Source organism: Bacidia gigantensis (assembly GCF_019456465.1).
Source record: "Bacidia gigantensis strain McMullin 20006 chromosome Unknown contig_132, whole genome shotgun sequence".
Classification (NCBI taxonomy): Eukaryota; Fungi; Ascomycota; class Lecanoromycetes; order Lecanorales; family Ramalinaceae; genus Bacidia; species Bacidia gigantensis.
Window position 1 is genome coordinate 1240878 of NW_025408592.1, and position 21562 is coordinate 1262439.

General features: G+C 50.1%; 7 protein-coding genes across 7 annotated transcripts; 4 read left to right on the forward strand and 3 right to left on the reverse strand.

The window, feature by feature from the left end:
* Window positions 1-1136: 1136 nt before the first annotated feature.
* On the forward strand, window positions 1137-2180 carry KY384_001635 (uncharacterized protein; the record flags this gene model as incomplete). Its single annotated transcript, XM_044810165.1, has 2 exons — window positions 1137-1528; window positions 1592-2180. 2 exons carry the CDS (start codon window positions 1137-1139, stop codon window positions 2178-2180), a joined length of 981 nt encoding a protein of 326 aa, XP_044673177.1.
* A 177-nt stretch (window positions 2181-2357) lies between these two features.
* Window positions 2358-4088, reverse strand: KY384_001636 (uncharacterized protein; the record flags this gene model as incomplete). The annotated part of the gene is made up of 3 exons (XM_044810166.1): window positions 2358-2496; window positions 2555-2952; window positions 3009-4088. The coding sequence occupies 3 exons, from the start codon at window positions 4086-4088 to the stop codon at window positions 2358-2360; spliced, it is 1617 nt and encodes a 538-aa protein (XP_044673178.1).
* Window positions 4089-4938: 850 nt separating this feature from the next.
* Window positions 4939-10175, forward strand: KY384_001637 (uncharacterized protein; the record flags this gene model as incomplete). Its single annotated transcript, XM_044810167.1, has 3 exons — window positions 4939-6593; window positions 7613-7999; window positions 8780-10175. The coding sequence occupies 3 exons, from the start codon at window positions 4939-4941 to the stop codon at window positions 10173-10175; spliced, it is 3438 nt and encodes a 1145-aa protein (XP_044673179.1).
* Window positions 10176-10618: 443 nt separating this feature from the next.
* Window positions 10619-12364, reverse strand: KY384_001638 (uncharacterized protein; the record flags this gene model as incomplete). The annotated part of the gene is made up of 1 exon (XM_044810168.1): window positions 10619-12364. The coding sequence occupies one exon, from the start codon at window positions 12362-12364 to the stop codon at window positions 10619-10621; it is 1746 nt and encodes a 581-aa protein (XP_044673180.1).
* A 1011-nt stretch (window positions 12365-13375) lies between these two features.
* On the forward strand, window positions 13376-16694 carry KY384_001639 (uncharacterized protein; the record flags this gene model as incomplete). The annotated part of the gene is made up of 4 exons (XM_044810169.1): window positions 13376-13530; window positions 13688-14491; window positions 14624-15302; window positions 15504-16694. The coding sequence occupies 4 exons, from the start codon at window positions 13376-13378 to the stop codon at window positions 16692-16694; spliced, it is 2829 nt and encodes a 942-aa protein (XP_044673181.1).
* Window positions 16695-17952: 1258 nt separating this feature from the next.
* On the forward strand, window positions 17953-19939 carry KY384_001640 (uncharacterized protein; the record flags this gene model as incomplete). Its single annotated transcript, XM_044810170.1, has 4 exons — window positions 17953-18108; window positions 18165-18405; window positions 18454-18656; window positions 18704-19939. 4 exons carry the CDS (start codon window positions 17953-17955, stop codon window positions 19937-19939), a joined length of 1836 nt encoding a protein of 611 aa, XP_044673182.1.
* Window positions 19940-19998: 59 nt separating this feature from the next.
* On the reverse strand, window positions 19999-21327 carry KY384_001641 (uncharacterized protein; the record flags this gene model as incomplete). The annotated part of the gene is made up of 2 exons (XM_044810171.1): window positions 19999-20889; window positions 21034-21327. The coding sequence occupies 2 exons, from the start codon at window positions 21325-21327 to the stop codon at window positions 19999-20001; spliced, it is 1185 nt and encodes a 394-aa protein (XP_044673183.1).
* Between the last annotated feature and the right edge of the window lie 235 nt (window positions 21328-21562).

Sequence of the window (21562 nt, forward strand, 5' to 3'; positions counted from 1 at the left end):
ACTCTCCGTATCTGGATATCAACCCCGCACTAAATAGAGTGCAACTTTATTGACACAGATCCGAGCATATTCGTTGGTGAGCCTAGTCTCAAGCAGCAAGCCACAATCGGGCACGGGACAAGTTGGCCATTTGCTCCTGTCCATCGTCGCAGCCAGCAAATCATGGGAAGTCATCGATGAAGCTTGTCATTCGTGCCACATCAAAGCTTCGCGGAGCTCCGTCGCCTACACACTCGTGGCGAAGGCTACGTCGACCTGAGATCGGAAGGAGTAATAGAGGTTGATCTTGTCAGTTGTCACTCACAGGCGCGGGACGGCTTGACCTTATCTTCATACCTAAACCGGGGGTCTAGAACGCTCTAGCGCCCCTATGATGCCGAGGCATTAGGCTGCGGCTTTTGGGGTCAGGTACCCCTTAATTCCATGTCAGTTACTCTTACTCTTGAGAAGCTATGATATCATGTCGCGAGCGAGCTATTTCGTCGAAAGCAGTTGATTGCGGAACCTAGCCCTCTGACCCTCAATCTTGACAAAGACAAAGTCGCGAACTGCGATGGGGGTGTGTCCTAGCGGCGCGAGTGACGTTCTGCTCTGCTTCACATCAGCATTTAAGATCCTTCTGTTTGGATAAGCAAGCCTTGTTCTATTCGAAGAACGAGTGCAGGTGCACAGCGCGGTGAAATGCAATGGCATAAGACTAGGCGGCATACTCAGGAAGTCTGTAAGTTGCGAGATCGAAAGTGAGTCGAATAGTCGGTCACTGATTCCGAGGTCTCGAGCGGGGAGACTCGTCCGTCTTGGTGCGTTCATGTGGCTACCAAACGGTATACGCCTGTCAGACCGTTATCACGCACGCATTGAGCCGACGGATGTTCCCAGTGGAATGTTATTTGTCCGGTGCAATTGATTGATGTTTGCTCCTTTTCACTGGCTGCTGTAATCAATGTACCTTTATAGCTGCTTCCGATTCGTCAATCACTCACGCACGCCATCCTAAGCTCAAATCATGCTACCATCCAAATTACAAATACGACCATCCAAATGACGTACATAAAGCTCTATAAATGTCCAACCGTGTTTCCTTAGCTATCACAGTATCAGAGACGCCTTCAATTTCATACCCCCAAAAGCTTACTATGGCGTCGACTACAACAGCCTTACCAGCAACTGCCCCCCATCTCCTCAATCTCAACAACTTCGAGCCCCAGCTCGCCCCTCAAACCACCTTACAAGCTTCTAAAACCAAGCCCGGGCGCAAAGACGTTACCGCAGATTTCAACTACTACCTTGACCCCGGTGATGGCAGCGAACCATCACCAACCTACGTGGGCAAGCCAGAAACATACTTCCGCCCAGCCGATACTCGCTCCGCACTCGTCCACGACATCCGTGGCGAAGAGGACAAGTATAGCCTCGACACCACCGGGTTCCAGATCTTCCATCATAGCAGCAACGAGACTGCCTTCGAAGACGATGAACATATCAAAGAAGTATACTATCCCGAGATTGAACACATCTTGAAAACTGCGTAAGCACCGCTCTTGAACCCTCTAAGACCCTAGAGACCTTGATATTGACAACACGACCACAGGACCGGTGCATCTCAAATCTTCATTTTCGACCACACCATCCGCCGCCAACCTGCTGACGCTCGGAACCCGGATCCTAACCAAACGAAAGCAGCTCAAACCCTCTGCGGTCCCGTGCAACGCGTCCACATCGACCAATCCTACACTGCCGCCCCCCAACGCGTAACGCACCACCTGCCCGAGCAAGCCGAGCGCCTCCTAAAAGGCCGCTTCCAAATCATCAATGTCTGGCGGCCCATCAAAACCATCCGCAAAGACCCCCTGGGGGTGGCGGACGCGAATTCTGTGCCTGATGAGGATTTGCTACCTGTGAAGCTGATCTATCCGGATAGGGTTGGGGAGACTTTTACGGTGAGGCCCGGGAAGGCGGGAGAGGCGGGAGAGGGGAGGGAACGGGGGCATAGCTGGTTTTATTTGAGGGAGCAGACGCCGGGGGAGGTCATGTTGATTAAGTGCTTTGATAGTAAGACGGATGGGAGGGCGAGGAGGGTGCCGCATAGTGCGTTTGTGGATGAGAGTACGGAGCATGAGGAGCCGAGGGAGAGTATTGAGGTCAGGGCGTTGGTGTTTCATCCTGACGATACGGAGTAAGGTAGGTTTTGTAGGGTTGAGGGTAGTGACTAGATTGTAGTGGCGTTGGCGTTACAATCAGATTGACTCGGAATTCGACTTACTATTGAGTCTCAACGATATTCTTTTTCTCATCCACCATTAAAAGAATCACGCTCTCTGTCTTTACCCTCAGTACCTCGTCGATATTTCCTTATCTCATTTATCCTTGACCTTGACAATTTTGGTGACGGTTGTACCATCAGCAAGCACATCCGTCTCCTCTTCTAGACGATAGCCCCCCAATCGTGGCAACAAAATTGTCCAGAGGTACCAGTAGATGACACCACACACAAGTCTATGCATATCTATAGTCAGCATAATGCACGGCCCTACTTTAGTAAATTCAAACTTACATGCCCCCACCCACGACAGCATAGGTGGCATACCAAAATCCTACATCTCCTCCGTTCTTGGGCGGGACAAAGGGGGCCACAATGGTGATCGAGCTGAGCGCTATCCGCAGCCAGATCGCTACCTTCCAGGCTTTAAAAGGGCGCTTTAAGTCTGGTCTAGATTTTCGCAACCATAACGTGCCGATGCAGACCGCCATGACGAAGATTGTGCCGGGATAGCCCTCAACGTCGAGAATGAATGCGTACACATCTTGTTGCGGCGGTAGTACAACCACGAGGAACGAAGGGATGTAGTGGACTACCAGGCCGCCAAGGGGAGCACCGAACGGGTACGAGGACGAGAGATATTCCGCGAAAGGCAGGAAGCCTTGCCGAGCGATCTCTTGATTGACACGAGCCTGACAGTAATTGATCAATTCTACCCATGAAAGGGGTCACGACATTTGCTGCTCACCAAAGCAAAAGTTACGACCATTACATTGCCGGCAGCAGAGATAGCAACGAGGAATGCTAGCATAGTCGTTCCAACGCTTGATCCAAAGATCTTCTCGAAGAACAATGCGGCGATTAGCTCACCACTTTGATTGATCTCCTCCAAAGGCACCACGATGAAGTATGCTATGTTCAGCATCAAGTAGAAGACGGCAACCGTGAGCAGTGCCGTCGGAGCCATCGTCTTCAGAGTTCGAACAGGATCTTTGACCTCATTGAGGACATTATTGACATTGTCATAGCCAGCGAATGAGTAAGAGACTTTGAAGATAGCAGTCGACAGAGTGACGAGGTCCCAGTTCGAACCCTCAAAAGGTCGAGTAAAGGAAGACCGAGCTTCATCTCTGTCGTGGGTGGACCTGAGTGGCATGAAAAGGGAAACAAAGCCAAGCACGGCCATGAAAGCCATCAACCCAATCTTGACCCACGCAAGCGCATTCTGGATCCATATGCCGGTCTTCAGAAAGCACCCATGCACGACCGTAATTGCGGTCAAAAGCCCGACAGCAAGCGTGCGCTGATTGAAGGCGCTCACCTCTGCGCCCAAAGCCACGAGCAGGTACTCCCCGAACACGATGCAATTACTTGCCGTGAAGCCCAGTAGCACCGCATGGACAGCCACGAGGGTCGAGGCCAAAAAGCGTGGTCGCCTATACATAAACTCAAGATATACCTTTGTGCCGCCACTACGAGGCAGCATACACCCGAGCTCTAAAGATACAGCGAGCCCGCAGAAGGCAATCGCGGCGCCAACGATCCATACTGTCAAAGCGAGGCCGACGCTGCCGACGCTGCGGTAGATGCTCCCAGGCGTAGCGAATATGCCGGACCCGACGATGCGGGAGATGGTAAGCAGGTAAGCGGAGGTCCAGGTGAGATTTTGGCCGAAGGTAGCTGTCTCGGGTAGGGTGTCGTGCTCGACGGAGCGGTCGGTAGGGTGCGGAATGGGACCATCTTCAGGGTTGATTGCTGAAGATAAAGGCTTAGGGGAGACGGGCTCATGGTGGAGGAGGGGCTGTCGCTCATCGGGAACCTTAGACATATTGAATGAAATCCTTTTCGTTCTTACATTGATGCTGAAGTCAGAGGTGCACGCCCTTAGATGGACAAAGAAATGATGAAAGCTAATGAGCAAGCGAGGAGTGACAGAAACATGCTTTTAATGAGGGTAATGGGAAGAAGGATCATGAAGGTAATGGAGAATTGTAAACTCGCCGGAGCTGTATCAGCCCGAAAGACGCGTATGATGCGGAAGGTAGCTGAGCTCAATCACGACATCTGATGGATTGTGGTCGCATGCAAGGATGAGAAGCACGTCATTGGCTTAGTAATATTCCTGGAGACATCAATCATTGGGAGGTTGAAAGGGAGGTGATTCCCTGCCCAGCTGCTGCAAAACAGCTGACAACTTCACTTGAGGGCTGTCATACGTGGAACGGACAAGTGCCAGTCCCAGCGCTTCTCTTTGAAGGTCCACATGCGTCGTCAACATCAATGCGACGGCGACGCTCGAGACCAACGAAGTGGCAACGGTGAGTATGTGGCCTAGAGGTAAGAAAACACGTCGACCAACACAAGATTATGTGATCCTGATTGGTTTGGTGAAGGCATATATCACGTTTTGCTGACGATATTGGACGGTGAAGGAAGAGGAACGACAGGAGTTTGCGAGAGGGGAAATGGGAAGGGTTCACCGGGTAGCTTCTGTGGAGGCTCAGGTCTAGATGTCTTGGGAGACGGCCCAAAGAGCCCCCACCTTCAGCCCGATCTTGCTGGCGAGCTTGTCGTGTGTGACAATGCGACAATTCTTCTATCCAGAGCCTGGGATAGGGGACTAAAACAGGTGGGCACGTAGGCCAAGGGACAAAAACTTGCGAGAGGCGTTAGGAACAATGGCAAAGCTGAAGACATGGCTCAAGGCGAAGGTTGGACATTCGCAGACCTCGAAGTCTCCGAAAGTGGCTCATGTATCTGCGGCGTACGCTCGAGCTCAGAAGGGTTACCTGCTTCAAGAGAATGATATCGTCTCCTCCCAGCCAGTCAACAAAATTACCGTACCAACAACGACTCCAGAAGTACAGAACGCTGTCGTCGAACCCACAGTGTGGCAGCCTCACCTTGAGCATACTGCAACCTCGCAGGACGATGATTATGCTTGTACGGCTCGATCGGAATGGCCATTAGACGTATTCGCAGAGGCCACAGCCGGATTGAGCACTGTGACGCCCGAGGGTGCAAGTCCTGGGCCCGACCTTGTTCATTCGAAGCCCGCTAAAGTTGTTGAGAGCAATGCCCGTAAAGCTCGGAAGCTGATTCAACAACATGGAAGAAGCTCACAGAGCGCAATCCTGTGGGCTATCGAAGAAAGACAAACGCGCTCAACCGCCATCCTCCTGGATCATGGTCTCTTAAATGCAGAGCCCGCTCTGTTCTGCCGTTGCCTCCATCTCTGTCTTCAAAGAGGAGACACAAATTTGTTCACTCAAGTCTTGGCAGTCGCCGAGAGCTCAGCATTCCTTGGTCATTTGTTGGAGTACGAGCCCAACCTGCAAATAGTGGCAGCAAATGTAGACGCTGATCGTCTACTCGGTCTACTTCAAAAATTGAATCCTTATCATCGACAGCGAGTCTTGTATACTGCTTTAGAGAGCGAAAAGACCGCGGTCTTGAAAGCCCTTCTGTGGCTCGGAATGGATGCAAATACGTGCTACCAAGGTCATTCCATTCTCTCAGCAGCTATATGGAGGAGGAACAGAGGTTTCGTATCCATTTTGCTAGATCATCCTACTACCGATGTCAATGCGCTTGGAATGGTCTCGCTAGAAGAGCCATGTCTCCGACCACCGCTTGAAGTTGCACTACGTCTCAATGATCCATCCATGACCGAGATGGTGCTTGCGTGTCCTTCTATCGAACTCAATAAGGCCGACCATAATGGAGACACAGCCCTCATTGCTGCGGCTCGGCAGAATTGCCCCCAGCTTGTTAGAACTCTACTTGGAAAAGGTGCAGACGTCAATGTTTTGAGTCGGTACGGTAATACGGCATTGCAATGGTGTGCTACACACGATGACCCTGTCACCCTTAAGCTGCTGCTCGATCACGGTGCTCACACAAATATTGCTGATGATGACGGAAATGCAGCATTGCATCTAGCCGCAATGCGTAATCGTCCGCAGCACATAAGATTGCTGATAGAACGAGGCGCCGATATAAAAACAATCAATAAGAAAGATGAGACAGTATTACACCTTGCCGTAAAGCCAAAGGCTACTCAGGCCCTTGGGATCTTGCTTGATATGGGTGCGCATCGTGACTTAGCTGGCAAAGATGGAAATACAGCATTACACGTGGCAGCAAAATTTGATTGCCCCAATGCTATCAAGGTATTGCTAGAGAAGGGCGCTAATCCACTCAAGAAGAACAAAGACGGCAAACAACCGATTCATGTTGCTGGCGATGAAGGACATGTGATCTGCTTCAACTTATTCCGTCAACATGCAGGCTTAAAGCCACTCAATTCGAACAACCGCCCTTTTAGCTCGGAGTATGCTAGTTCCTACAGGGGGTTTAGACAGCCTGACCACAGGTTGTGGCCAGATGATGTCCATTATGACCGGCATTCCACAGAGCCGACCCTTGTGCCACCTAGCGAGCCTAGCTACTGGAATTAGTGTCACCACATCGGAAACCTTTAGAATGGGGTGCTAAGTTGGCGGCGTGAAGGGTTCCTTTACCCAGACAATTCGACTAAACCTTGAAAAGCATGTGAAGCAAATTACACAGCCCCCGCACAGATCCTCAACAAATGTCCATATCACTTAATGGACAGATATGATGAATACTCCCCTTCTGTCATACTATCGCCTTTCTCCGCTTCGACGAAGATCCCATCCTCATGCGCCAGAAAGTGTAGGCCGGTCCATCTGCACTTATGACATACAATTATATCAAGTGGAGCCTGGATATTCAATCAAATTAAGCCAGTGGTTCAGACCCTTCAGCTTGCAGTTTATACAAGAGAGTTGCTATCTTTGAGCTTTACCTAATCGCGGATCATTAATAAAACTTGCACGAAAGTACCAACACCACGGCTCAGAAGGTAAAACATTCCCGTGTGATTGATTCACCCAGGCGCTTTGCGCAAGGCTCTCCATGAAGCAAAATGCGTCGCTATGTACACCATTATGAGCCTTGAGGGTGGTCTTAGACTGTTTTCACTGGGAATGTTGGAGCGTGCTCCACCAAAATCGCCAATCAAGCGACCCGCAATTCCCATTTCTAACCGCTAACGTCACACGACGAACTGAATATAAAGATGAGAGCATTGCCGTTTTTCTACGGGCAAAATTCAAGGTCACTCGCAGCTATAGCTTGTCTACCCGTTCAGCAGACTTGAGCCGTGGAAAAGCAACAGCTGAGTATCAAGATGTATCACAGTTGGGGACTTAAGCTTTTGCTCTTGGTCCTTCTCAACCATGTCCTCACTTGTATTGCAGCCCCACCACCGTACGTTCACGCGTCATCCGTACGGGCGAGGACATACTGATGTAGATACTATCACAGTCTCTATCCAGATCTCAATATTCCAAATACGAATCCGCCTATTAAACTCACATTCTCCTCGACAGCCGGCAAACCAGTCGGAGTGCGTCCGGCCGATGTCAAAGGCGCCATTGCTCAAGCGATTGACTATTGCGAGCGCCAAAAACCGTTCAACTTTCATGACGATTTCCCGCGTTTTCCACAAGAATGGTACTTTGGCTACACAAAGCTCGATATGTGGCGCCAGACACAGACACAGACTTTTAGCTATGAGACTGCGGAGATCGTACTCAAAGCTTTTGATAAATATATTGGGTCAAAAACAAAAAATCTCAACCTTTGGCTTGTAACAATTGACACCCCACAAAACACGCTAGGATACATTGGTTTGAAGGATCAGCAATCACCGTAAGTCCATCTGAATTGCTGTCTTATACCCGACTACCCTGGCTCCTTTCCTTGCTTGTGAAAAAAGAAGAAAGACTTCAGCTCAGGATAACCTGACTGCTCAGGGGTAATGCAACGGACTCGGCGGAGGCAACTGATCCCTCGGGAGTCGCAACTGCTTGAAAGCCATCTTCAAATAACGAAGAGACATCCACTGTATGGAGACAATCATCAGCTCTCGTCATTCGACATTATCAACGTGGTCAAGCAAACGAACGGTCACCATCTTACTCTACAGATTGGGCTTATTGCAACAAGCAGCCCCACGTGTTCGCAACAGAATCAACGTTCAGGTAAGACAGTTAGTATCTCAGATCGCGGTTAATGCTTCATCTTACTGGAATCAACTGTATTGGAAACATGATATGCAGCGCTTGTGGTTTCTATAAAAAGGAAACATCTGTTTCGCGCATGTCTGCTGGAAGAGTCCCACTTTGGCCATCGCGCCCAAGACAACTTTCGCCTGAAACAGCCATTTGCGCCAACCACGAGAGAGAGATGATGGAGATACCCACAGAAACGTGGCATCTAGCATAAGGTTTCTTCAAATAATCTCAGTCTGCTGTTGCTTGGTGATTTCCGCTCGCGTGCGCACTCATGCTTATGTTTATCTCCCTCGCGTCAGAGCAAACAAGAGCTGCCTTACTACAAGAGTCTCTAGACCGACTTTCAACGGGTTTCTCAAGCTATAGAGTTGATCAATAGCTCCTGCAAAGTGCACCTGAACATGCGGCCACTCAGGTATCATCTCGTAACGGTTTTGATCTTCCTGTCTAAGACCTTCGCTGCACCTGGTCTTACCCCAACTTCTGGTTCTCTTGTAGCTCGTCGAGACACTGTGAGCACACCCAACGAGACATTAGCAGAAGATAATTTGGGAGCGTTCGATAACGTATTCCAAACAAGCTCCGACAGATGTCAATTAGTGCAACAAGCCGAGCCGTTCCTCGACCTTGCATTGCCGACAAATCCTACAGCAGGCCCAAGGTCGAAAAGAGCTCTCAATGATAACCAAGGTACCACTCTCGTGGTCACATCAGACCCCGACAGCTGCGTTCAAACCACGAGCGGCGGCCTCACATATCCAATCCACATCCTCAACCCCGCCGACCTAACCTCTCTCCTCCAAGACGCCAAAACCTGGGCACAAGGGCAGCAAGCAGCCGGAGCCACCGGAAATGAAACGAATGAGAATTACTACCAATTCTGCTCCCACAATCTCGCCCTGTCGACAATCGCCTACAAAACTTCCCCAACAAGCCCTCGCTTCGGTTTCCAAGAATACCACAACATCGCCTCCACCCTCCTAAAACAATCCCTCGCCAACCCCTCCAATGGCACAACCTTCGTCGGCACCCTCCTCTCCTCCTCCCACGACCCCTACGCGGACATCCTCATAACCCCTTGCCTCTCCACGAACGACATCTCCCCCTCCGCCACCCCTCCTCTCAACACAAACCCCAACTCCCAAGCGCCCGACAACCCAACATACGCCGACTCCCTCCCCTCCCTCCCTCCCGCCTCCGCCTCCGCCTCCCCCGTCGCAATCGCAAAACGTTCTCGCCCCCATGGCGATGGGCATCTCATCCCCTCCACCCACGACCTCTGGATCACAAGCTACACCACCACCATCAGCGTGGAGAAGAATAGCATGTACGCGCTCATCGCCACGGCGATCGATGCGCTTGTCGCTGATACGGGGGATGCTAATAAGGCTTATGCGCAGTATACTATCGACCTCAGTGGGATCGAATCGTTACCAGACGCCCAGTCGAATACACAGATTTTGCAGTATGGGCCTGAGCCACAAGGCGCGTTTATTTCGAAGGCGGAATTGTTGAGGGTTCTAAGGCCGTTGATGAGGATGGCGGAGGGGGAGGGATGGAGGACTGAGGTGGGTGAGGGGGCGGGGGGCGACGACGGCGATGCATTTTGTGGTGCAACAAGGGGAGGGGGGCAGGTCGTGGGGAGGCTGGGGTGGGGGAATGGGTTGTATAGATTTTGGGGGGATGAGGGGGGAAACGGGGGGAGGAGGGTCAATGCTTTTAGAATGGTGGAGGGGGTGGGGATGGGCTTTATTAGAGAGAGTGGGGGAGGGAAGGGGAAGGTGAAAGGTGAAAGGGGGAGGGTGATGTAGATAAAAGATTGAAAATGGACAGATGATTTAGAGAGGTGGATAAGCAAATTCTCTCATCACTAATCCTTCAGGAGGGCGACGATAGAAGACATCAGATCTGGAGATAGCTTTCGCTTTAGAGTCTCCATTTAGGACTGCCAAGTGAGATCTCATTCTCTGTAAGGCTGGTTCCGTCTCTTGCTACACCTGACGTTGAAGAGCCTGAAGTAGGCTCAGAAATGGCCGATCGGAACCATTCTTTGGCTGGTAGTTCTAATGATACCGTGGTCCTCCTCTCCTACTGGCACTTTAGCGATAGAGAGTAGTCCTTAGCCTTCAAAAGTATTTGCGCCCTGACAGCGCGTGCCTTGGTTGTATCCGTGCATACAAGCTTACAGCTTGCTCACCACGAGATTGGCTGGGGTCATTTCTCTAGGCAGAGAGAACTTTGCTTGCCCTCAGACTCAACCAATACCGAGCCCTCGAAGCCCCATCTCCAGTCTATCAAGCTCCGACACAACCTCTCGATGGACCGCATCCTGCAGACTCGGATTCTGCAAATCCCATCCCTGGCCAAAATCGCAATGAAGACATTTACGCACGATGTCTGAGAATTTAGGTCCCAGGCAGCTGGTCACTTCCTTGGTCTGCCGAAAGGCTGCAAAATAATCAGCCATGGCGGGAGGTAAGCCGGGGACGTTGTCGCTTTCGATGCCCATTTCTTGAATAGGACATTCGTGCGCGAGTTCCAGGAGTACGACACCGAGGTTGAAAAGGGTGGCATTGTGGATGAAAGGGGGGTCGAATTTGCTGCAATGATCGGGGTTGTCGGATGTTAGATCACGCACAAAAAAGTTGACAAATAGCTCGGCTTCTTGGATGTGTTCGGGTGATACTGCGCTGAAAGTTGCTGTGTCATAGACGATGATGTCCTTACTGCTCCATGGCGATTGCATCCAAGGTGTTGCAAAGTAATTAAGGGTCGCTTGAGAAAGAAGTTTCGCGTACTGCAATCGCTGGACGATCGGAATCCGACCAAGCTTTGAACACTGTCCCTCATTGGAGATGAGCATGGCTGATAGCTTGTTGAGACCTTGTTTGTGGCATGATGCAGGCCCTCTAGTAGAGTAGACTGGAAGTCTCCATTCTTCCGAGTCTTCTAACAGACCGATGCAGAGTCCGTCTTGACATGTTTTGGGATCGCAACTACTTCTCAGGTGTGTACAAAAGTTATGATTCAGTGTTAAGTTAGGGAGATGCGGAGGAGACAGTGGGATTGGTACGATATTGGAAGAAGACGTAGTGATGACAGGATCTGACTGACTGAATCTTACCCTCTTCGCAGAAAAGTGTGTGGTCGCCTGTAGAAGTCCCAGTACTGGAGATGCTGGACGCTTGGACAGCATTTGTGGCTGGTTCTCAAGCTGTGCTTCCGTGCGTTTACTGAATAGGGTCTCAACAACGAACCACAAGGTTTCATCTAAGCTACTGGTGTTCGTATGCTGTGTTTGCCGGAAAGCCAGCTTGAATTTTATATCTTGAGCTCTTTCGGAAGATCCGTACGTGGGTTTGAGGCTGACGTGCGCCTCATGCTGGACGTGTATTGTGCAGGCTTTAGACAGAGCCTTGTACATTTGATTTGCGGCGGCTCGTGTCATCTCCACCCGCTTTGACTGCTCAGCTGATCGTTTCTCGCTGTCAACCCTCTTGTTTGGTCTACTGTGCGTCAGATCTTGAAATTGAGCTCGCAAGATACGATAGTCTTTGGTCGCCTTTCGGATAGAATTTGCAAGATCCGATAAGTTCTTCTCCGAGAAAGCATACCTGAAACGTCGACGTAATGACTTTCGAGGTTCTGTTTTATCTTCAGGCGATGGTTGGGATTTCTCAGAGTCCAAGCCCATCAATTCCTCCTGGAAGCCCCGCATCCTTCGACAGACTCGGGACGCTGCACTTGTTAGTGGCTCTCTCATTTCACCAAGCACAAGGTCTAGATCGATCGCTGAATCCTTCCAAGCTGGGTGACCACTATCCCGGATCATCTCTTGTGCTTGTCGTGAACCGAGGATGGGAGTCAGTAGTAGCACCGTCTCGTTACTGAAGATGATTTCTTGCGTCTCCAAACACTCCAAGAGGTCGTGAGCTCCATCTCGATAATTCCTGTATCGTTTGAGGAGCCGATGCAGAGTTGAGTAAGTATCCATTGCCATTACAAGGCAGGGCATCACGCCCAACGCCAGGCTCGCAATCTCCATGCCGAACCCTACACTTAGGAGATGCGCAAGGTCCCTTCTCGAGACTTCATGCCTGTAAAGACATCTTGAAGAGGTGTTAAGGATCAGAAAGACGAGTCTTCGTAGCTCCTCTCTCTTTTTTTGCGTAGTGAACCAAGGTCATCTCTGATGAAGGACTATCGCAATAGCCAGATGGTATATCGAAGTAAGAGACAAAAGCGCAAGAAAACGACTGCACGGAAGCGCCTCCACACAGGCGCCTCATTGTTGCTAGCGGATTGACAAGCAATGGCAAAAAGCAAGGTCGAAGGGGGCAGTGTTCTGCAAGTACCTTGCCTAAAAGGAATTAGCGTGAGGCGTTCAGCCAAGGAATCCTTGGCAAAGCTTGACAAACGATCTCATCTCGGTTTCTCTCACACCAGCTCATGGAGAGAGATGACAGATTAAAGCTTTATATGACCTCATAGTCGCCTTATGGAGGCAGTCGGCACACTGTCTCTGAATTTATTGAGTCTTGGCTCCAGCTATCTTGGAGACCTTAAACACGGTGGACGTATGGTGATGAGAAATACAGGGGCTGTGTTGCCACCTAGACCGAAGATCCCCACTAGCACAGCAAGCCAAGTAAGTCTACTTAGGCATCCTCCTAGGCTTCTTGACAGGCGATTTAAGTTGACTGGTCCCCGACTGCCCGAAGCTGGGGCAGCCTGTACCAAGCTGTTGAATCAATACTCCTCTTCTTCCGCCCGGCCCAGCTCGATCAAGTTGAAGGCAAGTACGAGGCACAGCATTATTGAAAAAGCTCCCGGGAGTCAAGATTTTCTGCATGCCGACTCCTCGTGGGATCTCCACTCTCACTGCACTTCAGCTTGAGTTCTGTGTCCTTCGATTGCTGTTAGCTTTGTAATGTATACCATGAATGCGACGTGGAAGATTTCAAAAGCAATGTTTCCATCTTACATGTGAGTGGCCAGAACTTAAGTAATCATGACGGGCGAAAGCAGCCCAGCATCAACACCTGCAGAAGAGCACCTTGAGGTATACCCATATCAATCAGACTTGCAATCCTATGCGCAGCCGCCGATCCACGATCTCTACCATGAGATTTTTCGGGAACTTTGCACCGCCAACCAGGCAAAGAAGTGCTGCATTTGCCCAGTGATGAACGAAAGATCCTGTTTGGAAGAGTCGCTTAGTATGTTGTACTTGTGGGCACAAGGTCTGGACCTCAATCATTTCGAACGGCACGTAGATGAGGGTACTGGGATGCAGCGACAAGTCATACAATTACTTAATAAGATCCGACGTCTTATTCACTACGGTAAATGATTCTGAAACCCCTAGGAACAAAGTAATAACCCTAGCGTTAGATTTCTCCTGCACTCCAGACAAAGAAATTGCAACGAATGGAGAAGAATTCGAGGAAACAAGTGGGGGCGAAGATGAGGACTCTTCAGATGACGGCCAGTCAAATTGTCAGACATTCGGCGTCAAGGCTAAACGCGAAGGTGACTATCAGCACCGTAAGGCCATCCGCCATCTCGAAGGCCACGTGACTAGTCTCATGGATCTGTTGCCCACTATCCAACATTTTTGCGATGACGAACATGTATTTGAGAGCCAAGAGAAGGCTAGGTCTAGAATCCAGCCGACCAAGTCGCCTTCAGCAGCGGATGCTTTCATCAGCCAAGTTGTGGATAAATTTTCGCTTGTCAATGCTTCGTTAGCCAGGCGTCTTGGTGAGGCAGGGTGGGAGAGGTTTCGCCGCTTGCAGAGAAATCTCGCTCGACATGAAAAGTTACGAAACCTAGGCGAGGCTAGTTCCGAGGACGAGGATGGAGAGGCCTTCACGGATGAGGATGAACCTTCAAACTTCGTGCCTGCGTCGAAGTTTCATGATTCAGGATTGGGTACTTCCCTTGCCACCCAGTCTCGATATGCGGCTTCCGCCGCATCCCACACATCGTTCTTGTCGACCAAGTCAACTACGGAAGGTGTTCATCGAGTGCCTCCAACCCCCAACGAAGTTTTCAGTGGGGTTCCGTTTCATTGCAAGCTGTGCAATCGTAAAATAGACTACATCGACTCCAGAGTCAAGTGGAAGTGAGCATTGCGGACTCCTAACTCTGACATGAGCGCTAACTTTTGTAGGATACATGTGTTCGAAGACTTACGGTCATACATGTGTACTTTCAACGACTGTAAGCAAGGTCTTAATACTTTTTCATCCCGTAGGTCGTGGGAAGAGCATGAATTCACGACTCATCGCTATCGTGAAATCTACCGATGTGGAAGGTGCGAGCCAACTTTCGACACGATCGATAGCTTCAAGGAGCACGTTCGAGCAAAACACTATGACCTGAACAAAGACGTTCGGGAATGGATCGTTATGCATCCTCTGTTAACGCTTGTTGAGCGCGACATCAAGCAAGAACAATGCACCTTATGTCACCAAAGTGGGTTCAAAGATCGACGTTCTTTCGTGACTCACATCAGTCGGCATTTGGAGCAGATTGCTCTCGTGTCTCTTCCAGCAAGTATGACTGAAGGGAATGACTCTGCTGAGGAGTCTAGTTCGGACCTTGAAGACGTAATCGATCCACTGAACGCTCCAAATAAGGCTGAGGCTCTTCTGTCTGCTCTCAATCAGCCTCATATAGATGCATTGCAAAATATCGTGAAGGAGTCGAATCTCACTTTACCTCCATTCCTCATTGACCGTATAGCGCACGAGCAAAAAGGCCGTTACAGGAGATTGATCCATCTCAGGAGACAGCACAAAGGGAATTGGTCCAATAATCGAGAAGCATTTGAACTCAAAGATCCTCAAGATCCACTATCATTGCCAGGAGGTTGTCAATTGCCTGGAGAGTTTAGGTGCCCGTATTGTTCTCAGAAGAGGAAATTCACAAAGGTGACTGACTGGAAAATTCATGTTAAGGAAGATCTGCAACCTTTCACTTGTACTTTTGAGACATGTAATGAGCCCAAATCATTCAAGAGGAGGGCTGATTGGACTCGGCACGAGAATGAAAGACATCGTCAGCTGGAATGGTGGCAGTGCAATGTACAAGATTGCTTGCATAAGTGCTATCGCAGAGACAATTTTCTACAGCATCTTGTGCGAGAGCACAAATTGCCTGAACCACGAATGCCCAGGAAAGGCAAAGGCGTGACTGATCACAACCCTGTCTGGAATTTGCTTGAAAAATGCAGATTTGAGAATTCACTTAGCCCCACAGAAGAACCTTGCAAATTCTGCGGACAGATTTTGAATACCTGGAAGAAGTTGGCGACACATGTGGCAAAGCACATGGAACAGATTGCATTTCCGGTGCTGAGCTTGGTAGGAAACACTACACTCTGGGTTGAGACCCCGCCAACTCCACTTCATGCGCTACCACAATCGCGTCAGGTCCAGCCCGACAAGCTGCCTCTGTCGGAAGATCAAAATTTGCCAGAAAGCCTGGCTAAGTCTCTGGAAGAAGAAGAAGGCGGCGCACCTATGAATTCGCAGTTCTCAACTGCTCGCGAACCTGTGGGAAAATCTGACATTCTCACTACACATCTCCCTTCCGACCCGACCCCAGTAAAGGGACAGCCTCTACCTAAAATATCAGAATTTTTTACAGCTTCGAGTAAAATTGGACAAGCCGGCCAGGTGGAGCCCCTCTTTGACGATTCCTCGAAGATGAATGCTCTTCCCACTCAGGCGCCTTCGGGTTGTCAGCGATGCACGGCCCAGAAACAATATTGTGACGGTCATAAACCCTGTACACATTGCAGAGAAGCTGGTATACATGCTGACGGCTGTATCCATTGGGACGAACACAAATATGGTGTAGACGGGTTTCAAACTCCACCACCAGAAGCTGGAGACTCTCGGCCACGAACGTCTCGACCGTTTGAACGAACATTGGATTCAGATTTGGTAGACGGGTATGTAATGTCCAATGTATACCAAAGTGCTTCTTCAGAGGTAAATGTGGTCGATGAGAATACATTACGTCCTTTGAAAGGGACGGAGCGGGAAATTGATGATCCCTTTTGGGCTTCCGACGGTCCCATGAGCGGCCATTATCGTGGCGTGCCCTGGACTTCGGGTGCTGTTGGAAATGAGTCCTTTGATAGCTCCGCTAAGAAGGAAGGAAACTTCCCATACACTCCAGAATTAGACATCAAAGTCGACGTTGGGCCTGAACCTTGCGAAGATGAACCAGCATTCCGTCCGGTGATGTTCCAACATACATTTGCCGAGAGCTTCGCAAAGTCCACCACAGAATCGCTGGAAAGGCGTAAAGACTGACGAGAGCGCACTGATCTGGTCTCTTCAATATCAGTCGTGAGGATGACATGGTGAAAAAATGATGAGTTGATAAGGCTTCACAATGGTGCTGCACTGGATGAGAATTGTCTCGCGACGAAAGAAGACCATGAAGAAAGCCGCTGAGCAGACGATGATGCGAATGAGATTTACTGGTTGGACAGATTCTCGATGTTCCAAAGTAGCCATTAAACGCTATGTCACATCAGTAAAACTATGTGTGTTCAGATTTATATTTGCTCGAAATCAAAGTTTTCATCGTATGTCGCGACATGATGTGTTTTCCGCCATCTAGGGTGGGACGTTGGCATACTTCCTATACTCACGTCAATAAGTAAGTCACATTGAAAATTCCTCCCTACGAATCAACCCTGAGTTCAATCCATGGATCGCCCTTGGAGGCACACCACTCAGACAACAAGCGCTCCAGCCACTAAACTGCCCATATCACAGCCACCCCCTTTCCAGCAGCAGCCCAGCGAATGCGGGGTACGCTATTTTGGGCCTGCCGCCCCCACCGCCCCTGCTAGCACCGGACGGAGGTACCGCTTTAGGTCGCTACCGTTCCGCTGTTCAGATTGTTCATCTGGGATCTGACGCGCGTGACCAGTCAGTCGTCCGATCTAGGAGATGCTGTCAATGAGAAGCTTATTTTGGGGTGACAACGGCCCCTCGTGAGTTTACCGAGACAGCGGATTGGTAGTAAGTGTCCGGATGCGGGCATGTAAGTACCGAGGAGATATTTGATAGGTAGGCTCTAGGGGGGTGGGGTCGTCGATTGGATGGATTTTCGCCCGAGCTATTCCTTCAACCGTCGCGACAGCCATGAACAGGCTGAAGTGTGAGTGGGAGGTCTGGAGGCGGAATCATGGCATGCTGTCTGTTCTCCAAGCATTCCTTTGGCAGTATTGACTTTGGCCAGCAAGTACCATCTCGGCACAATTTCGATCCGGGTTAAATGTTGGCCCCCCCTCCCTCCTCGCCAAAGTCAAACATTTGACCCTCCATCGCCTATGATCGTCGAGCGCATACGAGTCCTCCGGCCAATCAAGGCGTGACTTTCTCCGCACCTCGAAATGTGCATTGTTCCTGTCTTTGAGGACGCTCTTTGTGGCGTCGAATGACCGAGGCATCTCGATGCTGTGGAAGAGACATATGAGCGGTATGGCTCCTCTAGAGGCCCAGCTTGAGGGCTCTCCAGAAGAAACTTGTCGCAGGATCACCAGATACGAGATTCAGCATGTTCTTCAGCCTATTCGTGGTGTTCGTGAACCTCGTTCTGAGCAATGCAGCACCGGCGCCTCTTGAAGTGAAGTTCGAGAAAAGAGCTGATCTGCCGCTCTTGACGCTTCCGTATGGAACGTATAGAGCTTCCAGCTACAACCCAAACGGTGATGTAAGATCCCATGAAGCGTTCTGTATTCCTCGAACATTAAGGCTGACATTCTTCAGATATATACCTTCAAAAATATCCGTTTCGCCGCACCACCAGTTGGACCACTACGCTGGGCTAAGCCTGCCCCTCCAGCACAAGAGACAGGAGTACAAGATGGGTCTTATGGCCCGATATGCAAACAGGCGCCCATTAAGGGACCTCAGTTGACCGGCCCCGGAGCCAGCTCGCCAATCGGTCAAGCGCTGAATCAATTTTTGGGCGGTATTCCTATACCAAGTTTCAAGGCTGCGAATGAGGGTACGTATGACTTCCATCAATAGGTGCCCTCTCTCTGACGTAGATCAGATTGTTTGTTCCTCGACATACGTGTGCCCGGCAAAGCCATTCGAGATCCGTCACTGAAGTTGCCCGTGATATCCTGGTTTTATGGCGGGGCCTATATATTTGGGGCAAAAGATCAATTCGGAGATGTTTTGCCATTGTACGACGGTGTCGGATTGCTGCAGCAATCAGGTGGTAATGTGATCTTCGTCTCCAGTAATTATAGGGTGAGTCCACCGAGCTTTTTCAAGAGTCTAGTTGACAAGTTCCTTAGCTTGGCGCTTACGGATTTCTCGCTGGTTCAACGATGGAAAAGGAAGGATTGCCTAATGCTGGCCTGTATGATCAGCGTGCCGCTCTCCAATGGATTCAAGATTACATCGGCCTTGTGGGCGGCGACAAGACGAAGGTCTCTGCTTGGGGCGAGTCTGCCGGCGCCGGGTCGATTTTGCACCACTTGACAGCATTCGGAGGCAAACAAGACCCTTTGTTTTCCAAGGCTGTGTTGCTAAGCCCAGCTTTTGCGCTGGAGTTCGATCGCAAGGGCCAGCTTCAGGACACTTTCAACAACTTCACCGCTCTTGCAGGCTGCGCTGGACAGGGTGTCGCTTGCTTGCGTGCAGCCAGTGCCGATGCCCTCGACAATGCGAACGTGAAGCTGAACGAGGGAGGACCAAGCGGTACATTCGCTGTCGGTATAGCCGCCGACGGGGCTTGGGTCCGCCAATTGGCCAGTCTTGAACTTGCTTCAGGCAATTTCCACCCTATCGATTCCATCATTCTCTCCCATGTCTCAAATGAACCCGACCTATTCATACCCACCAACGCCATTACGGATGCTGATTTCTCGTACCTCCTCAACTTCACCTATCCCGCCCACGCTCAAGAAGCCGGCGTGATTGCAGCAATAGAAACCCACTACCCACGTGTCATGAACAACCCAGGCTCTCCTTACGCCACCGAGCGCGATCGCCTCAAGGCATACATCGGCGACTCAAGCTTCTATTGCAACACCCGTTACCTCACGGATGCCTACAGCGGCAAGAACTACAACCTCCAATACTCCGTCACGCCCGGTCTCCATGCCACTGACTTACTGCCCACATTCTACAACCTCAATCTAGACCTCTCAGTCTTTGGCTCGGCAGTCTCATTCCCTCTGATTCCAGGCTTCGGATCTTTTGCACAAGCTTATCAAAGCTATTTAACGTCCCATGCGCGCTCGGGAGATCCGAACACGTACAAGAAGACAATCAATCTTCCGCCTGCGATCACCTGGCCGAAACCGGACAATAGTGGAGATCAGGTGAAAGGGGTGCTGAATGCGGGCGATCTTGGCTTTTCGGTCATTCAGGATGATGAGACGGGGAAGGGGCGGTGTAGTTTTTGGAAGGATGTCGCTGCTGCGGTGACGAGTGCAGGTGGTTATGCGCCGCCTGGGGCTGTCGTGCAGAGTGGGTTGACGGGAGTGAATGTTGGGAATAATCCGAGTGGGAATTATGGTAGTTGAGTGCTTCACTCCGTAGTTGCGTACATAGTGCTAAGTCAAAGTATGAGCATCCCTCGTTGTCAGTAATAACGCCACCAACGCTTCTCTGTGATTCCTTCTAGTTCTTCCTGACGCCTATAAGCAATTTTTTTCTTTGCTGTTTTCATTAGATCAGGGGCAAATGAAGAGTCGTCTTTGACCCTGTGGTGTAGACGGACGTATTCAATGTCGACCTCAGTTGGTCGTTTGACATAGAGGATCTGCATAGGGGCTTGCGCAACTGGACCACTGGAATCCTTACTGTGGCTGTAGAGTTCAACTTTCAAGGACCCACATTGACTGCGAACAGCGGAGTCACCGTGTTTGCAAAGTTCGATCCAAACACGCTCCTGCATTTCTGGAGGGCCAACGCTGCACTTCAACGGAATGGAAATCAAGCCATTCTCTTTCGAAAGGTATTCCGGAATTGGAAATTCTAACCCTCTCGAAGTCATAGCGAACGGCGATTTTGAGGTGTCAAACGGACCCTCGGGCTCAACACTGTCTACTTCGCGATATTCCACGATTCTGCCCGATCCTTGGAAATATGCTATGTCGTCCGCTAGCATGCCAGATGCAGGCTGATCAGAGGTCCACGCAAAAAGCGATTCATCTTGTGACTCCTTCATGATCTCAATTTGCAATCGCTTGAAAGCCCTTTCGGCACCTTCTCCGTACAATAAGGGCATTTTGACATTGAAAAGTCCAAGTAGACAATAGGCGATGTCTTCTTCACGACTTGTTTTACGGCGCGAGGCATAGCTCATTTTCTTTGCAACGCTCGCGTTCAACACATTTACATGCGAAAGATAGTTGACGTCAATTGTCGTTGCTTCCGCCACAATGCTCCTCAACTCGTACCTCGCTCCAATCCCTGTCCAATTGGCGTCATAAAAATGGACGACATTCGGTGCGAGTAATTCCTGAAGAGTCTAACCCCTCTCAAACCAAGAGCTTGCGCGAACTTGCCTCCATAGCGACTCACAGTCGTCCCAGAAGATGCCATAACTGTTGACAGATCTACACGCAAATTCCTTGGGCGTGATTTGGACATCACTCAGATGAACCAAACACACCTTTGCATTCGCATACCATTTGAACATGGAATTGATAGCTTCAGAGAGTTCTGCACTACTGCGTTGGTCAATACAGCAGGTGTCGACCCAACCCCATTTCAACCCAATGACCTTTGCTTCTTGGCAGAATCTTTCAATTTTTTCCAAGCCTGAGTTTGGTGGGGCAGCGCCTTTGCGCATCAGCTTGAAGGAGACCTTTTCGTATCCCCAACGGTGGGACAGTATGACATACTCGGGTATGTCGGCGTCGAAGAATTCTTTGAATTGAAGCGTCGAGGTGTTTAGGAGCCGCATGGTGGAGTCAGGTGAAACGCTACTCGATAACTTGAATAGTGCGATATCGCGACCGTAGTATATGCGAAGCGTGCGTTGTCAATGGAGATAATGCAATATCCTTTTGTTGACCGAGTGAGTCAATCACTCAGATAAGAATGCTTGTGTAGGAAGCCATCGATCTTCTGACACCCGTCGTAAATTATGGCTGTCACATCAGGCTTCAAGTACAGAACATCAATTGACCAAGGAGTGA